We start from the raw sequence: 21,948 nt of genomic DNA, 5'->3' as shown, positions 1-21,948 counted from the left end.
GACAAAAATCAGATTAGCAACTCTAGCAGAAAATTGGTATTATTATTTTTAAGATATTACACTATTGCAGGGCTACTGCAGAAAAGCAGTATTTTTATTTAATAGACTTTGCTTTAGCTGTGTAAGCACAATATTAAGATGGTCCTAAAACAACAATTGCAAGTGAACTAATTTTTAAATCTTTTGAAAGGGACATTAATATTCTTTACGATAAGTCTAAAAAATATTTCTTTTTTTTTGTCTGATATTAGATTTTGGTATGAAATATGTTTACTTTGTTCAAGTAAAGCTTATTTTTTCAAGTTCAATAATTCAATTAAGTTTTGTGCTGCAATAATAGAAAGGAAAAATTTTAAAATTCTGCTTTATAAATATTGTGTTAATAATATTTAGAAATAGTAGACTTATTATTTGGTGGTTTAGTTTCATAATGTATTTCCTCAGTATAGTTATCAATACCGTAGATGTTTTGATAGCCAAATGTTGTTTTTGATAGCCAAATGTTGTTTTTTAAATGAAGCTTCATAGGATACTTTTCTCTTCTCTTTTTTAGATCAAACTAATTGTTGTTATAAAATCAGATGGAGTAGGCTAATCCATTAGCTTCAATCCAGTTTCTACGTCTTCTACTTTTAAAAATCAATTTTCCAAAAGAAACTCTAAAAACTTTAAATTCATATTATTTTTCACATTTTTTTAAGTAACTAGCTACACAACAACTTGTTAAAATATTTTCATTAAAAAACAAAACAGTGTTAAAAAATAAAACAGTGAATAAATTTCCTTACAGAACATACAAATATTGCAATGTTTTTACTTGAAATTTTCCCAATATTTGTTTTTTCTGCCACTGAGTATGTGCACGCATCTTTTTTTAAAAACAAAAATGTAAGCACTTGCAAGTTAAAATTAATTTATAACATTTATTTCTATTAACTTTGAGTTTTGTTACGTAACATTTGTTTTCGCACTAAAAAGTTTTTTGCTACGAAAAGTGTTTATAAAAGCAATCATAAAAAAAGTTTATTCAAAAAATTAATATTTATATAAATGTAATTACATGAAATATTCTTTAATAATTTAAATAAAATAGTTTAATTGTAAACAATTATTAGAATTAATTTGTTTCTTTATTTAATAAAGTAATAAGTAAACTTAATAATTTAAATATTCAATATATTTATAATTTTTATTAATTTAAGCATTTCGCATAGTACAGTAATTTTAAAAAAACGTAATATAAATATATTTTACATTTCAAATTTTAGCTTTATGAGCTTAGATTTTTTGTTCTTTTTAAGAATTTTATTTTTTTAGATAAGTAAGATAAGCAAGATAAGTAAATAGTTAAAAATAAATAGAAAATAAATTTTATTTTTATTTTCAGCGCACTTAAGAAACACCTTGAGTTGTTAAAATAAACTGCTTTGGTTAAGTTGTAAAAACAAAATATTTTAAGCATGGTCAAAAATAGCCTCCGATCGCATTTCTTTATGTTTTATTATACATGTCTGCCAAACTTGAGTATTTATTGGACAAATTGTCCAGAACAAAAAAGTTCATTATTTTGAGCGCTATATATATATATACATATATATATATATATATATATATATATATATATATATATATATATATATATATATATATATATATATATACATATACACACTATATAACATAATACATAGTTAACTGTATAAAAAATGAAATTACCTATAAAATTGAACATCTTGAAAATATAGTTCATTCGTAAACTTTTCTGCTGTAAAATTTTTTTGAAACTAAATAAAGTAAACTGAATATTGTTAGTATAATGAAAGAATTATTATATTTTTATCAAATATATTCTTATATATTACTATTATATTTTAATTTAATAATTTAAAATGTTAATAACTTGATAATTTAATCAAATAATTTTATTTGAGGTCAGGTCAGGTTATCCTGCTACTAGCAACATGTAACCCAGTACAATCTGCTTTATGTCCTGCTGCCTTGTAGGATACACTTTTTTAGGCAAAGGCTAGGAGAAGCCGACTTAAAACACCCCCTGCCTTGGGGCTCTTGGTTGAGTAAAGGCTAGAGATGGTGTCTCAATAAAAAAACTCATGTTGGGCAGATGTTAAATGCATCCGGCTACTGTCTTGTAGATGGCCTCCTAGGCAAAGACTTAATGGGTAAACAGATTCTATCTGTTGACCAAACGCTCACTCCTTCTTCATCTATTTGGTTGGCGCAGATGTATTTTTAATACATTGTTTCCAGTTTAGGATGCTGAATGCTGGATCTCTTGACTCAATGCATGGGTTTTGCTTGTGTCTCTGTTTTTATGATTATGCAACTCATTCTACTATCTCCTAATGAGGGTACAGCTCTGAAAGTTTTATGGTTCTGTGGCCAGCTGGTAGTCAGGTTCCCGAACTCTGTGGTGGCTCTCAGAGAGGCTGATATCATCAACAGCTGAAAAATATCAAAGTATTAACAGTGCCATGTTACGCATAGGTATTGTCCCTTTTTGTACTTTTGGTGTGCATTATCAAGACCACATTTGGAGCCCTTTGTTACGGCTTAGGGTTTATTAATAAGAATGAGGCAATTGCTTGGACTATTAAATAGTGTACTGAGTACTATCTATGCTTTTGAGTCAAGTTCTTTAACAAATTTAAAAATGACTAAAGTACCAAAAACTAAAAAACACAAAAAACCATCGTCATCACCAAGTTCTCTAAACCTATCATTAAATAATATTCATGGTCTTCGAAGTAACTTTTCTTCTGTTGAGTCAATTGCAAAGTTCACCAGACCTACTTGCTCTTTGTGAGACTAATTTGAGTTGAGCTGTCTTATCTTGTGATCTTAGTATTGATGGTTATCTTCCTTTAATTCACAAAGACTCCAATAGTCCCATGTTTGGCCAGGGCATTTACATTTGTAAGAATTCACCCATTTGTTGGGAAACTTGGTTTGACTCCACAGACTATTCTTTTATGTGTTTTGGTTTAGCACCACCTCACTCTATCGCCTTCCTCTTTGTTCTATATCACTCTCCTTTATCTCAAGACTGCACTCTTTTTGATGTTATTTCTGATCAAATTGACCGAGCCATCTCTCTTTATCCATCTGCCAATATTGTTGTTGTTGGTAACTTTATTGTTCATCACACTGAATAGTTTGGCTCTAGTGTCAGTGAATCTGCAAGCATTAAAGCCCACAACTTTTGCCTTTCTCAATCCCTTACTCAAATATTCAACTTTCTAACTTGCTTTCCAGACAAGCTGAATCATTTACCTTTTCTACTTGATCTATGTCTTGTTTCTGATCCTAGTCAGTGCTCAGTTTCTCCACATTCACCCTTAGGTGCTTCAGATCACGGTTTGATCTCTCTAAAACTATTATCTCATTCTTCTTCATCACCTGAATTCCCCTATCATCTCTATCAACTCTTAAAACTACCTCAAAGGTGACTGGGACTCTTTCCATGATTTTCTTTGTGATGGCCCTTGGGTAGAAATCTTTCATCTTCCTGCTGACAAATGTGCTTCTTACATAACTTCGTGGACTCAGGCTGGCATGAAATCTTTTATACCCTCTCAATAATTCCAGGTCAAGCCTTACTCCATGGTTTTCCTGACATTGTGCTGCTGCATTTTCAAATTTAAACCATTACAATAATTCTCCAGAAAACAGACGTCTGTTTATTACTGCTAAAAACCATTGTAAAAAGGTTTTGTCCAACACCAAAACCCGCTATTCTCAGGTCATGAAATTTTGTATTTTACACAAAAATTAGGCTCTCGTGACTTCTGGAGAATCTTTAATAGTATCAATAATTAGGGCAAATTTGTTAAGAAATACAAATTCATGACAATTTTCATACAAAATTACAAATTTCAAAAAAAATTTCTTAAAAAAAAAATAAATTATAAAAGATCTTATTTGTTATAATTAATGGCAGCACATTCAGCAGAATTAAAAACAGATAACAGCATTACATGATGGGGGAGGGGGAAACTCTCATCACCTCACAATCCTATAAATTTAAAAGACGAGACTTTAAAAGCTAGAGCACTGCACAGAGAAATATGTTTACAGAATACAGCTAAATGTTGTATCCAGCCCTAGGCAGAAAATATAAAGAGCAGTTGTCATCATCTAGATTTATTTTTCCCAACAATCAAACTTGCTGATATCATCCATTCAAAAAATTATAACAGCTTTTTTTTAATAACCATACTTTTCAGTTCAAAATAGAGATGTCCGAAAAGAATCCAGGATGCAAAAAATTTTTATTACTTGACTTAATGAATTGACTTAATGAATATAATTGCTAGTGTTAATATTTAACATTGAACGCCATTTCGCTTTTGTTTTTAAAGTAGTTTTAATTAGTTACTAGGCTTTTCTGAATTTGAAAAAGCACGTTCTCAAAATGCGCGCAGTCATTGGAGAAAGATCTCTTAAGCAAGTTTTTTACCTTTTTACCTTTTTACCTTTTGGAATTTAATTATTATTACTTAGTTTATAAATATTACATAAAGAATCATATTAAGATAAATAGTTATCGTTAAGATCATATTCTAATTGAAGTAAGTATAGAAAATAGTTTAGCAATTTATATATAACAGTTTTATTAGATATAAAGTAGAAAGGTTCACTCCTTTTAATTTTTTAAATCGTTTACATTTTGCTTGTTTTAGTTTTTCTTTTAGCTTTACTTTTTTTTTTAACATTTTTGTTTTTATTTAGCTTATATTTTATTTTTTAGAAGGAAAACAGGGGTATGGATGAGGCCTAATTATTTTTTATGCAACAAAAAAGTTATACTAATTTTATTTTGATAAAATTGGTTATTACTACTTTGAAATTTCTGTAATGCTATTAATGTAAAGTGTTTTTTTATTGTTTGTGTATGTATTAATATGTGTTATATAATTGTTTTATAAATGTGTTTAAATATGTATATAAAGTTAAATATATATATTGTGTTTATAGTTGGTACATATGTTTATATTATGTTCTTTCCGTGTTTTCAAAGTGCTGTGACTTGGTAAACGTGTAGAGCAAGATTTGTCAACCTTGCCAGCCAAGAGATGTACTTATAGCAGAGGGTTACACGGCAGTGTTTAGGGTCAAGCTGTTACTGTATTAGGTCTAGGTATTTTCAAGCCTTTATTATTAATTATTCTGAAAAAACATAATAATGTATTTTAATAACATTTTGCGTAATGTTGTTACTTATGTTCTGTTATATATGAATGTTGTGCTACTTAAGTTAAAATATGCATATTATATTAACTTATGGTGTGTACTATTGTTGTGTGTTGTTATTGTGATGTTGTTTTTTTGTTGTAGTTAGAGTTGATAGACATTTGGCTTACCTTCACGTTGGTGTCTATTGTTAAAAATGATAAATAGGTAATTTTATTATTAAAAACCACTGCTTTTAATCATTTACAAAAAGCCAACACAAATTATTTTGCCATATATACAATTTTTTAATCTCAATTTTATTTTTTATCGTTAGCGCTGTTTATTTTACATGATTTTGCTATAAATATTTTGGAATCATGATGTGCCAGCATAAATTATTTTCTAAAAGCTAACATGAAATAATAATATTTAACAACTACTACCCTGGTAAATCACAACAGCTTTTCTCTATAAGGTACATTGATTTTCATTTTTGTATGTAATGTTTTTCTTATTTATTTACTTATTCATTACATTTTTTATTTCAAATTTATAAGATGATGTATTTATGTGGTATTGAAGAACAAAATATTGTAAAGTTTTGTGAAGATTTTAAAAACGTTAACTAATAATTTTTTAAAGAAATAATACAAAATTTTTTTTTTTTTAATTTTTCTGTGTTAGCAGTATTTTTATTATTAGAATTGCAGGTTTTTATTAATATTTTTTATTATTATTTGCTAAGTTAATTTTTTTCAAACATCTCCTAGCTGATATATATTTTTTCAAAGTCAAAAGATTATTGTATAATTTATTTTAAATGACAGTTTGTTGTATATAAAAACTATTTGTGTGCGCTATTTAGAGTAGAAAAAAAATATATAGGAGAGATCACAATCTTCGAGATTTGTTCAAGACTTTTTCTTACTACTTTCAATTAAAAGTGTAGATTAAATGGATGATATTAGGCTAGAAGCAGATATTAGTTTAGAAAATGGAAATGTTAATAGGCAATTGTCGCAAAAATGAAAGAGGCTTAGGCGAGATGAAATTAATAATCAACAAAATGCTAGAAATGGTGCTCGGCAGGCTGCAAATAATTTGAACCCAAATGAGGAGAGCTTGGTTAAGCGAGTTAAAAATAATCATTTCGAAATTAATCATTTCGAAATTAGGAGAGATGAAATTAATAATCAACAAAATGCTAGAAATGCTGCTAGATATGAAAGAATACATTGTATAGTAAGAAGTAATACTATTTCCAGATTATAATTATTTAGGAGAAATGAATAACATTTGTCAGCATTGCGGTGCTAAGAAATTTCCTGATGAAACAAATTTTTTATGTTGCCATAATGGAAAGGTAGTTTTGTCGCAACCTTCATCATTTCCACAAGATTTTTTAAAGGAAAACATGCAGATGGAAATGCCAATCTGAATTTTTTAAAATATATTTGAAATTATAATGCCTTTCTTTTTGCTTCATTTAAAGTTAATGTAGTTCAACCCATGAATCATGGACTGAATATTTTAGATTATGTGGTCAAGTTTTTCATTGTATAGGTAATCTTAGGCCAAACCAAGACTTTCCGACGATATGTTGTCAACTATACATCTATGATCCACTTGCAGCAGTAAATTTTAGAATACAACATCGTGGTAATGATCTTTGCTTAAATGATTTAATGTTTTGATTGCAAACTATTATTAGTGAAGAGAACCCATTTCCTCTTGTATTAATATATATCGCTATAATCTCCCTTCACATAATGCAGTTGCAGTTGTATTTGTTCGTGAAGATGGTGCACCACCTGCTTCCAGGGAAGTTGTTATTTACCCAAGAGGTCATCCTTTTAAAACTATATCAAGTATGTCTGCCAACTTAGATCCTATGGTTTATCCTCTATTTTTTCCAAGGGGTGATGCTGGTTGGCATAATCAATTGGTTCACAACCCTGAACATGCTACATTGGTTAGAAATCATGTTACATTATCTCAGTATTACAATTATAAACTTTCAGTTAGACAATTTTTTTTTTCACTCTTTTATGGCAAAAAATGTTTCAGTAATATGCTGTTGATGCGTATATTAAAATTGAAGGCTAGCGCCTTGCTTTCATCAGAAATATCAAAAACAAAATAAGAAGCGAGCAGTATGATGCCTTACACGAACATGTAAACAACCTTGGAAATGATCATAATTTTAGACCAGGGCGTGTTGTAGTTTTGCCATCAACTAATATAAGAAGTCCTAGAGCTTTAAAAGAAAACTTTGAAGATGCTATGGCTATAATTAAAAAGTATGGTAAACCAGATCTTTTTATAACTTTCCCTTGCAACCCAAAATGGCGCGAGATAAATGAAAATTTATATCCAGGTCAGACAGCAAATGATAGACCTGATTTGGTTACTCGAGTATTTAAACTCAAATTAAATAACCTTCTCAATGACATTTTTAAGCATGGTGTTTTAGGGAAAGTTGTAACGCATATTCAGGTTATTGAATTTCAAAAGCGTAATTTGCCACATGTTCATATTTTACTTCACTTTGCAAATGATGATAAGCTTGAAACAGCACATGATATTAATAATTTAATATCTGCAGAAATCCCAGATCGTGATCTTTATGACGTTGTTAAAACTTGCATGATTTACGGTCCATGTGGCATACTGAATCCAAATTCTCCCTGCATGAAAGATGGGGTGTGCAGCAAAAACTATCCTAAATAATTTAATGCTAACACAGTAGCATTTCATAATGGTTATCCACGCTATAGATATTGTGATAATGGTTTGGTTATCAATATTAAAGGTAACAATGTAGATAACTGCTGGGTGGTACCTTACAACCCATAGTTATCAAAGAAATAATAAGCTCACATTAATGTTGAAGCTTGCATGTCTGTTAAGGCTGTTAAATATTTGTACAAATACATATACAAGAGGCCGGATGAATAAAAATGAGCAATTGCTTTTACTCAGTTATTGGTCAGTTTTACGAGAGTAAAAACTTTAGCAATTTTTTACTCAAGTAAAGCTGAGCAACTACTAAGTAAATTGCTTAACTTTACATGAATAAAAATTTGAGCAAAACTGCTGAAGTTTTTATTCAAGTAAAGCTGACCAATTACCATAAAAGCAATTGCTTGTTTTTATTCACCCAGCTTAAGGGTAACGACTGTGCCAATATTTTAATAAATGAAAAAATTAATCACGATTCAGTAAACACTTTTTTAGATTGTCGTAATGTTAGTGCACCTGAAGCATTGTGGCGAATTTTCGAGTATCCAATAAATCATGTCACACACTATTATACACCTTAAAGTTACCTGAAAATCAATTAGTGTATTTTAGAGAAAGAGCAGAACAAATGGCTTTAGATCGTGCAACTCAACGTGATACGCACCTAATGGCATGGTTTAAGTTAAATACTGAAAATGAAAGTGCACATTGCTATTCATAGGTAGACATCCCTTATCACTTTATATTTGATGATTAACATTGTAAATGGAAGGTTAGACAAAAGGGTGGAAATAAGGTGATAATAAGAATATATAAAGTTAATCCAACTAGAGAATTATTTTTTCTATGACTGTTACTTTTGCAGGCAAAAGGAGCAACATCTTGGAAAGATGTGCGTACTGTTAATGGTATTGTTCTTGAAACGTTTCAGGAAGCATGTGTTTTGAAAGGTTTGTTGCAAGATGACACTGAATGGCAAAATACTCTTTATGAGGCGGTTTTAACGCATATGCCAAAGCATATTAGACTGTTCAATAATTTTGACCTTTTGTGAACCTGACAATCCTTTACATCTCTGGGATAGATACAAAGCTTTTATGATGGAAGATTTCATTCACTGCTCAGTCCCACTTCTAATAGCTGAACAAGCTACTCTTCGTCAAATTGAAAAGATCATTAATCAAAGTGGTAAAACGCTGGCAGATTACAATCAGCCTGTTTTTTTTTTTTTTTTTTTTTTAGTTATTCACCTCCTCAAGGCCGAGAAGGCCACTACAGATGAGGAGGCTACTTAATAGTGGTTATAACCCTCTCTCAACTCTTTAACTCCGAAACACGAACCTTGACGAACAAGGCCGCTGCGCGGAGAAACAAGTTGAGCGCGGTACTACCAGGGACGTGGTGGGGATCGAACTCAGAACCTCTTGCTTATAAAGCAAGCGCGTTACCACTACACCACTACCGCATTATTACTGTTATTGATGAGTTTATAGGTTTAAATCTAGAAAATTTTGATGAAAATGTTCAACAATCTATTGACGAAGCCAATCGAATAAGACTGATGCCTAATGTCAATCAATTAAATGTATGTAATGCTATCCTTGCCGCACTGAATGAGCAACCAAGTGTAGAAAATCAACATTCTAGATTGTTTTTCATGGATGGACCAGCTGGTAGTGGAAAAACCTTTACGTATAATTATTTGATTGCTGAAACCATAAGTAGGGGCTTTAAATCTGCTTCAGCTGCATGGACTGGCATAGTAGCAACTCTTCTTACAAATGGATCTACATTGCATGGCTTATTCAAACTTCCTTTCCCAATATTGGATAATAGCACATGTAACGAAACTCCTAATTCTATACAAGGGCATTTTTTAAGACAAGTTACTTAGTTTTTGCTTGATGAAACATCCATGATACCTAAACATGCCTTAAATGCAATTGATGGTTGTTAAAAGATATATGCAACACCAACTTTCCATTTGGAGGAAAAGTCATTCTTTTTGGTGGTGACTTTAGGCAAATTCTGCCTGTTGTGAAAAGAGGACAACCAGCTGAAATAGTAGAATCATGTATAAAATGTTCTTTACAGTGGCAATGGGTGCAGAAGTTTGCATTAACTGAAAATATGAGAGTAGAAGATGGGGAAGGTAAATTTTCCCAATGGCTACTAAAACTTGGTAATGGAACAATACCAAAGAGGAGGATCCTTTTAAATGATTATTCTAAACGCGTGATTTTAACACCAACTAATGTTAATTCATTATCAATCAATGAAGAAGTGCTTGAATGTCTGCTGGGTGAGTTTAAAATTTATTTAAGTGCTGATCAAATTGATACTGATGACCTTAATGAAAGAGATAACTTTTCTGTTGAGTTTTTGAACAGCTTAACTCCTTCAGGTATGCCACCTCATTGTTTAAAATTGAAAATTAGTTATGTAATTATGCTACTTAGAAATTTAGATCTTGAAGCTGGGTTATGCAATGGTACTTGAATGAAAGTTTGTGCTCTTCAAAATAATTATATTGATGCAGAGTTTTAGACAGGTGTTTCTGGTGGTAAACAGGTTTTTGTTCCTCAAATTCAGTTGGCTCTATTAAATTCTAATCTACCTTTTGTTCTGAAACGTCATCAGTTTCCTGTCAGATTGGCTTATTCAATGACAATTAATAAAAGTCAAGGTCAAACATTTGATAGAGTTAGGTCATATATCAAAAAACCGTGTTTCTCTCATGGTCAACTATATGCCTCATGCTCAAGAACTAGAGTATTTAATAGTTTGTTTTTCAAAATTGATAATCATCTCATTCAAGGTATGCTAGGTGAAAAGTGTTACACAAATAATGTTATATTTTCTAATGTTCTTAATTTATAGTCTTTAGATTTTTATTTTGCAAATTTACTGTTTGTAGGTTGTGAGCACATTTTGTATGTGCTCACAACCTACAAACAACTTTATTTATTATTTTAATTTTTTTTTTTCATAGTTTTTGATAAATATATCTGTCATTTAATATTGTTATAAAATGTGTTTATATGTGTTATATAAAGCCATATTTGTTTATAGTTGTATATATGTTTAAATTATGTTGTTTCCATGTTTTCAAAGTGGTGTGACTTGGCATTATGTTGAGCAAGATTGATAACTTTGCCAGCCAAGCGGTGTACTTATAGCAGAGGTGTGACTTGGCAGCATTAACACATAATTTTTGTTAATGTTTAGTGTAATGTGTATGAAAGAATATGCAACCTTGATCTTTACATCTAGGGTGCTTTAATGTCCTAAATTTGAAGTAATTGAATAACTAATATTGAATATAAAAACAAATATACTTTATTAATTTTTAATAAAAAGATAAATATAGTTAACGCTAAATTGGTTTTTTAATATTGCCTCTCATATTTTAATTTTGTTTGTAATTTTTACTGGATTTTAGGATCAAGGGTGCAAATATGCTATTATTATGTGTTATTGTGATGTTTTGTGTTGATAGACAGCTTGTCTTACCTTCCTGTTGGTGTCTATTGTTAAAAATGAATAATAGGTAGTTTCATTATTGAAACTTACTGCTTTTATTTATTTACTAAAAGCCAAGAAAACATTTTTCTAAAAATGCAATTTATATCTTAATTTGATTTTTTTTAGTATTGTTAATCCTTTTGTACTTTGAAACAGATTCTATAGTTACATTTTCAATAAATGTTTATATTAACTGCAATATCAAAATAGATTACTATAAATAGGTAAATCGATTTTCAGTTTTTATGTGTTTTTTTTTGTTGTTGTTTTTTTTGTAATTATGATATCATAATTCCATTACTTTTTTATTTTAGATTTACAATACGACGCATTTATATGATTTATAAAAAAAAAACCCAATTTCCTCTTATTGTAAATTTTTGTTAGTTAAAATGATATAAATATATGCAATTGGTTCAATTTTTTTAAATATTTTCTCTATTTTATGCCTAACAATTTGTTGTACATATCTTAGGGGATCTTTGTAAACAGGCGCTCATAACTTAAAACAAACTAAAACCTTTAAAAATAAAATAGAATATTGTAGTTTTGCGCATTTGTCAAATATCGAGTTACTTAAATTTTATTAACATGTTTAACTAATTAATTAGCTTAGTTAGCATTTGCAATACTTTTGAGGAAAGAAAGAAAAAATTCTTATATATGTAAATCATTTTATTATTTTGGTCAAAATTATCTGTTACAATTTCTATTTTAGGTTTGTCATATGACGCATTAATGCAATATAAAAGATCAAAGTTTACATATTTTTTTAAATTTGTTATACACATGCTTGATTGTAAATTAAACTTTTTTGTTTGAAACGTATTTGTACTCAATTGTTTAGTTATTTATAATAAATTTATTTAGTTGTGTGCATTACACATTTTTTAGACAATTTTCTTTTTTAAAGAAAAATGAATCAAGGGGATACCAAAAAGATAATAACTCCTGTATAATATAAGTTAACTTCATATTAATCTTAATAATTAATTAAAGTTCATGTTATAAAAAATATAACAAGAATTTAGTTTTAGTTTTCATCAATTTGAAGCATGATGAAGTGTTATTATTTTGTGTCAGTAACTAAAAATATTTTGTGTTGAACTTAGGAATATCGAGGAAAATGGTTCTGCATTACACTGATATGACCTATGTTAGTTGTATATTACTCAAATAATGTAAATAATTGGTAAACAATTTTACCTCCTCATACTTTTTATGTTAATTTTTGCAGGTTGTTTAATTTTTTCAATTTGAAGGCATTTTTCTAAAAGGGTATTAGTTAAGGTTTTGCAACTTTAAATTGTGGAAAACAGCCACTATAAATTAACTATGTAACAGACCGATCATAACCCGTATTACGGGTTGCTTTCTGCTAGTTTGTATTATTACCACAGAAACAAACATATCTATTTTGTGTAATAATGTAAGTTTTGTTCTTTGTAATCTTATTTGGAATCAACTGTTTTTTGAAATAAAAATAAATTTTTTATATTGAATTTAAATTTCTGTATAAATTTTGCATATTATATTTATATGATTCATGATATAAAAATTAACAATCATTAGATAACCTCACCTGATTAAGTAATTGATTTAACAATTCTTTATATTCTGCACTTGATTTTTCGAAGAGCTGATCAGTCCACTGACTACCAGATATAAAAAAATTGGCAGTTGCGCAGCTAAAGCCTAAAATAAATTTTTAACTATTAAACTAAATCTAAATAATGCAAATCTATTATGATAACTTGCAACAATTAATAAAACTCTAACATCAAAATTAAACAAAAGTATAAAACATAAACCTGGACAGTTTACAAAAATATTGCAACTACGTGTTTCTTGGAGTATATATCCATTACAATTACCACCAAAACTAGAGGCTTCACATAAGCGACTTCTACTTTGCATAGGTAAATCATAACTTTGATGACAGCTTTGTGAACATACTTCCCATGTACTCCAACTACTCAAAACACCTTAATGAAAAAAGTCTTGCTTAACAAAAATATTCAATATTGTCTTTGCCAAAACATCAAACACTGAATTGAATGCAAATAAAAATATAACCTAAAATAAACATTTTACATATGATTTCACGATTTTTTGACTTTTTATTACATAAAAAAGTTTAAGATCTCGGCAGAAAATAACAAGTAAGTTTTAAAATTTTCATTTAATTAATTTCAATTTCTTCTTTTTAATTTCATTTCTAAACAATAACTTATGCTGTTTTAAATAATACTTAAAAAAAACTTTGCTATTATTTAAAAAAAATAAAAAAAATACCTAAATATAAATAATAATAAATTCTAATAAAAAACTTTTAAAAAAAAACATCAAAAAATTAAATTAACTAAAATAACTATTAATGAGTTTTAATTAATCTAAATATTGTTACTCCAGTTAACGTTTAACATTGGATTACTTTACTTTTAAGTAGCTTCTAGGTTTTTTAAATACATTTATTAAAGTTCACGTAACCTTTAAAGTAATGTTAGAGGGTTGTATAAAGCAAATTAGAGCTAATAATTCTTACATAGCTTTTAAGGAGAACTGATGTTGCTCTTTGTCTGATTTAAATAGCAGTTTTAATAAATAGACATTTTTTTTTTTTTTTTTTTGCTTACTTGTTTTAGATTCTCAAGAACTGAGCAACTAGCTAAGCAAGTTTTATTTTATTTTTTAGAAAGACTGAAAAGCTACTTATTTACTTTCATTTATTTTTTTGTTATAAGAAAATTTCTCAGTCAGTCAAACTGATTAAGTTAAGTAAGTTTACTATTCAGTTTTAATTAAAGTTGGAATTTTATTTATGTATTTAACATCAAAAACATAAATCAAATAAGACTACTATTTATTGACATGTAAGTTTATATACATAAATGTTTATACAATTCAGTATATTTTATACTTACGATTTATACGTATATTTTCTCTTATAAAAAATATTAGGGAATAGAAAAATAAAAAAATTCTGCAGTAGTTTTATAGAGATTATATACAAACATATGTAATGATATTATACACTTTAACAAACGAAAAGATTTTTAAAAAAGCTAAAAAAGTCAAAAAATGGGGAAAATTAGTTTGGTATGTGTCATGATTGAGATACTTATGTTATTTAAGTTTTACATTTCAAGTTTTATTACAACTAAGTTGAATTTCATGCAAAGAAAATCAGTATAAATATGTTTATATATAGAATATATAGAATATAAAATCTATAAAACTATAAGGTTATTTGTTTTGCATTTTAAATAACAAAATTTAATAATAAAGCAAGCTAATGATTTAAACTTGCCACATGGGAACCTTTACTTTTTTTAAAACAGTAAGGGGTTTACAAAGTATGTTTTTAATAAGAACATAACGGGTGACAACTAAAAATCTGGACAAAAAGAAATTGTGCGCAAGTCATATTCAGTTGTTTAACTTTGCCACTTCGTTACATTATCAAGTAGTGTATGATTCAAGAAATAATTTTACATAGTTTCTGTTTGACAATTGTCAATTTAGTTGTCATAAAATGTCATCTAAAGAGAAGCTTCTTTGAGAACATGTTGCACATTTTTATGAATGCCATAAAAGTGTTGGCAAAATGTTTACTGTAGAACATTTTTTGAAAGAAGGCATATCGAAAAGTACAATTTACGATATTTTAAAACGTGGTACTGTTGAAAGAAAGCAAGGGTCCGGACGAAAGCCCACAATAATGACCAAGAAAAATTTGTAGAAGGTTAAAACTCAATTTAACAACAAAGATGGCATTAGCCAGCGCGATGCTGCTAGAATATTTGAGTGTTCCCAGCAATATATCAGTAGGGGACTCGAAAAGCTTCAAGTTAAACCAAGTAAAAAGCAGAAATTGCTATCCTACACCGAAAGTCAAATTACTAAAGTAAAAAAAGAATGTCGTTATCTTGTGAGACATTTTGGTAACAAAAATTTCATTTTGGATGATGAAAGTTATTTTACTTTAAGTAAGCCCCAAATGCCTGGTAACAAAGTTTATTACACAGACGACTCTTCTGTTACACCACCTGTTGTTAAATTCAAAATACGAAGCAAATTTAAGAAGAAAGTAATGTTATATATTGTTGTCTCCGACAGAGGAATTTCAGGGCCATTTTTCAAGGAAAGTGGTCTAGCTGTCAACCAAGAAGTTTACAAAAATCGAAAAAAGCAAAAAGTGTTACTGAGTTCCTCCAAAGCGAAAATATTCCTTTTGTACCGAAGAATGTTAACCCCACCAATCTTTCTCAATGTAGACCAATTAAAGATTTTTTTGGAGAACTAAGCTCTTTAGTGTACAAGGGTGGTTGGAAAGTTCGAAATATTTCACAACTCAAGCATAGAATTAAAAAATCCTTGAAAGAAATGGACACAACTGGTGTACAAACAGCTTGCGCGAACATTAATACAAAGTTGCGCAGAGTAGCGGATAAAGGACCCTTTGTGGAAAACCATTAATTTTATTGTATATTTTAAGTTGTCATTAATTATATGTCAACCATATAAAATTGTTATGAATAAATTATTTCATCAAAATTAACATTTCTGATTCTGGATTTTTAGTTGTCACCCGTTAATTGAAAATTTTAATTTTATATTTAAACTATTTTAAAGTTATTATTTTTAAAAATAATTAAAAGTTAAAATTATTTAATATAATAATAAGGAAATTTAGAGTTTTACTGCTATTTTACTAAGCCTACATTAAATATTCTAAACCTAGTGCGCAACAAGGACAGAATTTAGATAACTATCAAAATAGTATACTCCATTACTTTTTGCCTTAACTTTTAGATTAAGGATCGTCCAAAAATTAGTTATGAAATATAATAATTAATGTTAAAAGTTTTCTCTTTTTTATTACATCTTAAGAAAATAGTAAGATTTTTTTAATTCAAATTTCAAAATTTTTCAAAATCAAAACTTTCACTTATTCTCATTTAATATTTATCTATTTTAATATACTTAATAATTTATTATATTTTTTTTTTTAGATTATTCACCTCCCCAAGGCCCGAGGGGGGCCACTACAGTCGAGGAGGCTACTCATTTTTTTTGTGTTTTTTTTTTAGTTGTTATTCGTGGTGCAACCCTCTCTCAACTCTTAAACTCCGAAACACGAACCTTGCCGAGCAAGGCCGCTGCGCGGAGAAACTAAGTTGAGCGCGGTACTTCCAGGGACGTGGTGGGAGTCGAACTCCGAATTTATAATTATTTATTTTATCATAGTATTAATCAGTTTATTTTTATCATAAATATTGCAAAACCATAATTGTTATCACATTTATCTTTTTCTGCTTTTATTCCTAAACTTTGTTTCCAGGCATAAATTAAAATTAAATTCTTTGCAAGTTGTACCAAATCAAATTAAATTAGGATTTAGAAAACAACTTTTTTAAATGGAAACTTCATAGATAAAAAAATAAAATTCTTTAAAAGATTCAAATTCTATGTGATTTTATAGAAAAAATTTTGTTGAATTTTATATTTAAAGTTGTAAAGAGATGTTTAAACAAAATATCAAGATAATTTTTTTTAAATAAGTAAATTGGTAAAAACGCCTTCCAACCATTTTCAGCAAACTATTAAGTCTGCATAGATAACATAAATAACCAAATTATTCAGAAGATTCTGTCATTATTACTTTTTGTACTTTGTCTGCAAAAATATTATGTAAAACAATAGCAAATAAATAATTTACTTCTTTAAAGTATAATAAAGCAAATTAGCCTCCAATATGTTTTTAATAAGAAAACAACTTTCAAATATTATAATTTACACTAGACTGGACTCACTTGACACTGCGCTTTTAGGTATAACAAGTATTTTTAGAATTAAATGCCAAATTTATTATATTATAAAACATTAACTCACAAAAAAATATTCAAAGTTAAAGTCATTTTAAATTTAAATATTTAAAGATTTTGAAAAAAAATGTTACCTGGACAAGATACTCTTGAATTGCAAAGCTGAATTTCACTATTTGAGCCAACACAACCTCCATTTAATGTATCACCTTCACAGATCCTACTGCGAGTTTGAAATGGAAAAACACGTAAGTTAATTTGACATGATGCTGAGCAACTATCCCAATCACTCCATGCACTATAATTACCTTTATCATAGAAAATATAACAATTGATAGTTTTAGGCATAATAGTATTAAAATCATAAAAAGTAACATGATACAAATACAACTAATAAAAATAGGAACAATAAAAAATACCTAAACAAGGTATATTTTGATTACATAGTTGTTGATCAGATGTATTGCTGCCATTGCAACCTATATACTTAGCATCCCACATAGAATATCCAATGCAAGACCTGTTTCTATACCGATAAGGTCCATCACCAACAGTATTACAAGAATCAGAGCATGCACCCCATTCGCCCCAATCAGTTAAATTTCCTATTTTAAAATTACGCACAAAAAAAGGCATAAAAAATGGATATAATAAAAAATTACCACTAAAAACGAAAAAAAATTAATAAAAAAAAATATTATTATTATGCCATTAAAGTAGCATTTCAAGTTAAATATTTAGACTATGAAACAAATTGAATATTGAATCTAGTTATTACATATCAACATTATTTAACAAACGAATAAGGCTAAGTAAGAGAGTTTTGCAAATACAAGCTTGTATAAGGATAAGTGCAAGTTAACAAGAATAGTGCAGGTTAACAGCCCTGCATATAGACAATTGCAAATTATTAATCCTGCATTTGGACAAGTGCAGGTCAACAAGCCTACATATAGACAAGTGCAGGTTATAAACCCTGCATACGGATAAGTGCAGGCCATAAACCCTGCAAATGGACAAGTGCAGGTTAACAAACCTACATATGAATAAGTGCATGTTGCAACATAAGTCTTGCAAAACTATGTAAAGATTTATTTCATTATTTGCAACTCAAATTATTATTATTTAAAAAAAGAAAAGTTTTTAACTAAAAATATAATGAATAAAACAGACATATTAGTATCATAATATATATATATAAAAGTCACATTAAAAACTACTCTGTCTTTAAATGTCAAACAACATTAAATTCGAAGCTTTAGAATTTCATATATATATTATAAGATATAAATACAATGCAAACTCATAGATATAGAATTTTTCCAATATAACAAATTGAGAAGTCATATAACACTTATTATAAAGAGGACTTTTCAAACAAAAATATTTAATAGTTTAAAAAAACAGATTTAATTGTTAACAAAAACTATTATATCAATATTACTTTATGTTAGCATATTGCTTTATCAAAATCTATAGTTTAAATATACAAATGTCATTACCTGGACAAAGTATTCCAAAACTACATTGCTTTGTTTCATAACTGGGGCCAACACAACCTCCACCTAATGTATCACCTTGACAGATCCTACTGTGACTTTGAAATGGAGAAACACTAGAGTTAAATTGACATGATGCTGAACAGCTACTCCAATCACTCCAAGCACTATAACTACCTTGATGTAAAAAAAACTTTCATATATATACTTTAGACAAAACTTTATAAAAATTAGAAATGGAACAATTTTTTTTAAATTTTATTTATGTAGAAAGTTAAAAACCTACACCATTTTAATTGTTTTAGCTCTTCAAATCATTAATATTTTTAATGTTTATATTTATCAAGCATTATTTTATTAGTCATTGCCTGAAAAATTTTTTTGGGTGAAGTTAGAGCTTTGGCTGTTTGTAGTGAAGTTCTTTTACTGCAGTATAGAGTAGGTTTAAATCGCAGGGTAAAGCATAAATGGCAATAATGTTAATCTGACGGAATAAACTAGGTATTGCTACTGAGACTCTTTGAATCACAGATAATAATAAACGCAATTTTGAGGAGAATTATTACCACCACTACATAAATATATTTGTTTTAAAGTAAGTTAATCTTTTTATCTAATGAAGATTTATGACTACTTTAATATGCTGTTTATGCATTTTTTTTTTTTTTTAGGTATACTTTAACAATAAAATTACTGCTGATTGTGTGTTGTGTAAAAACTTTTTCTCCTATAAATAAATCTGAGTTTATTATAAACATTTGCTTGTTTTTTCTTTTGTTTTTTATTACTTATCCCCCTTTATACAAAAAGTTATTTTAATGAAAATATTTCTTATGTAATCTTGGGCTTTTATTGCTCAGTCTAACTTAAGCATCACAATTTACCTGCATCAAATATAAACTAATTGTTTCTTGAAAATTAATTTCTTTTTACAATTTTTTTTTGTAAAAAGTTTTAACATCTACCATATTAATTGTTTTACTTCAGAAAAATAAAAATTTAATTTATATATTTGTAGCCATTATTTTAAAATCTCTTCCGGACAAAAAAACTATATGTGGGCTACCTTGACATGACAATTATTGTGAGTCATGTATCATGTTATGACAGTTACACCACTCAAATCGTATTAAATATCATAGTCATCTAATCATAGACATGGTAATGTTGTGCCACAAAGTTAGAGTGGTTATCATTTAATGGAATAAATGACCCACATCAATTTTTTTTACTAAGCTATCTATGTATTTGTGAGAACAATTACAATAAAAATAGTGTTTAATTTTTCTAAAAATAAACTAAAATGTTAATTTTAAAATTAAATTAGAATGCAAATAAAAATAATTTAAATAAAAAATAATAAAATAAAAGAAACCTTCTAAAAAAGATATTTGACACAGTTCTTTTAAAAAAACCTTCTAAAAAAGATATTTGACACATATCTTTTTTAGAAGGTTTTTTGTGAATAATATAATATATGCCGTAGTGGTGTAGTGGTAGAGCACTGGCTTCATAAGCAAGAGGTTCCAAGTTTGATTTCCACCACATCCCTGGTAGTACTGTGCTCAACTTATTTCTCTGCACAGCGTCTTTGTTTGTCAAGGTTCGTGTTTTGGAGTTAAAGAGTTGGGAGAGGATTATAACCACAAGTAGCCTCCTCATCTGTAGTGGCCTTCTTGGCCTTGGGGGAGGTGAATTACAAAAATAAAAAATAAAAAAAAAATAAAAAATATCAATTTTTAAAATTTTTTGCAATTGAAAATTATTGACTTTTAAAATTCTTTGCCTCATAAACTATATTAACTTTCAAATTTGCTGAAACATTTAATTTTATTTCAAAAACATTATTATCAAATTGATATAAGATATTTATTCACATATATTCTAATTTAAAAATGCCATAAATAACTTTTAACATTTATGTTACATAATTTGAGAAATTAATATGCATTATTTTTTTTAAAATAATGTATACCAATTTTCCAGGATTATTGGCGTTTATTTTATTTACTTTCCAAACTATTCCAAAAATTTAATATCTCTGATTCATGCTCCCAATCTAAACAGCAAAAGATTACTAAAATTTTTATCAAAATATTGTTTAGTAAAGCCAAATATTACTTCTTTTCATGATTTAAGTAACAAAAAAAAAAAGGAAAGTAAATTATTAAACTTTCTTTTAAGATAAACAAAACGAAATGATTTGTTTTGGTTAGTAACATTTCAAAGTATTTATAATATATTTTCTATAATTCTGTAAAACCTTTTTATGTCATTTCATTATTCTAATAGAAATTTAAAGCTTTGATAAAAAAATTATAGAAATGTAGAATTTATTAAAAACATTCTTAATGCAAATTTTACGAAAAAAACAAAAAACAAATTATACCTAAACAAGGGATAATTTGATTGCAAAGTTGTTGATCAGATGTATTACTGCCATTACAGCCTACATAAATAGCATTCCATGTCGAATATCCAACACAAGATCTATTTCTGTATTGATAAGGTCCATCGCCTGCAGTCTTGCAAGTACTAGAACATGCACCCCATTGACTCCAATCAGTTAAGTTTCCTATTGAAATATCATCTACTTAAAAAACAAATAAAAAAACATCCCTAAAACAAATACATTATTGTCTAATGACATGATGCCATTTAAGTAGCCACAGCATCATAAACAAAAAATTTTCATAAAACTTTGTGTGTGTCTATATATATATATATATATATATATATATATATATATATATATATATATATATATATATATATATATATATATATATATATATATATATATATATATATATATATATATATAGTATCACCCTATATTTGTCAATTCTTAACCCCTTTCCTCCTGTCACAATTGATCACATATACCTGAACCCCTCCTAAACTGTGATAGCAATTTTTATGCCAAAAATATTGTGAAAGATTTTAATGTGAACACTCTGCAGCATTTTAAAAATTCAACCTAATGAAAATAAGGCAATACGCATTAACGAAAGAAGTGTAAGTAAAAACTTTGACAAAGATTTTCTTATTAAAATGACTCAAATAAGTATTAGTAAAGGTGTAATACTGAAATAATTTGCTTAAGTTACTCTTTGTCTTGCAGAAAAACTGTTTTCGATTTGGTAGCTTTCCTGTTATTT

At 28.0% G+C, this 21,948-nt stretch overlaps 1 protein-coding gene across 5 annotated transcripts in view; it reads right to left on the bottom strand.

Annotated features, from left to right (window-relative positions):
- Positions 1-21,948, bottom strand: part of LOC101235964 (SCO-spondin) — a 204,726-nt gene that overhangs the window by 35,559 nt on the left and 147,219 nt on the right. For 4 of the 5 annotated variants that reach the window (XM_065808144.1, XM_065808145.1, XM_065808147.1 and 1 more), the window contains exons 13-19: positions 21,177-21,362; positions 18,791-18,964; positions 17,708-17,893; positions 17,423-17,596; positions 13,272-13,445; positions 13,043-13,155; positions 1,717-1,784 (exon numbers count right to left, since the gene is read on the bottom strand). In XM_065808144.1, coding sequence (XP_065664216.1) covers positions 1,717-1,784; positions 13,043-13,155; positions 13,272-13,445; positions 17,423-17,596; positions 17,708-17,893; positions 18,791-18,964; positions 21,177-21,362 — 1,075 coding nt within the window. The remainder of the gene's footprint in view (positions 1-1,716; positions 1,785-13,042; positions 13,156-13,271; positions 13,446-17,422; positions 17,597-17,707; positions 17,894-18,790; positions 18,965-21,176; positions 21,363-21,948) is intronic. The other variant, XM_065808148.1, reaches the window with a different exon arrangement.

The sequence above is a fragment of the Hydra vulgaris genome, chromosome 10 (assembly GCF_038396675.1).
Source record: "Hydra vulgaris chromosome 10, alternate assembly HydraT2T_AEP".
In the NCBI taxonomy this organism is placed as follows: Eukaryota; Metazoa; Cnidaria; class Hydrozoa; order Anthoathecata; family Hydridae; genus Hydra; species Hydra vulgaris.
Note: the sequence above shows the minus strand (reverse complement) of the source record. Positions and strands in the feature narration are given on the sequence as shown.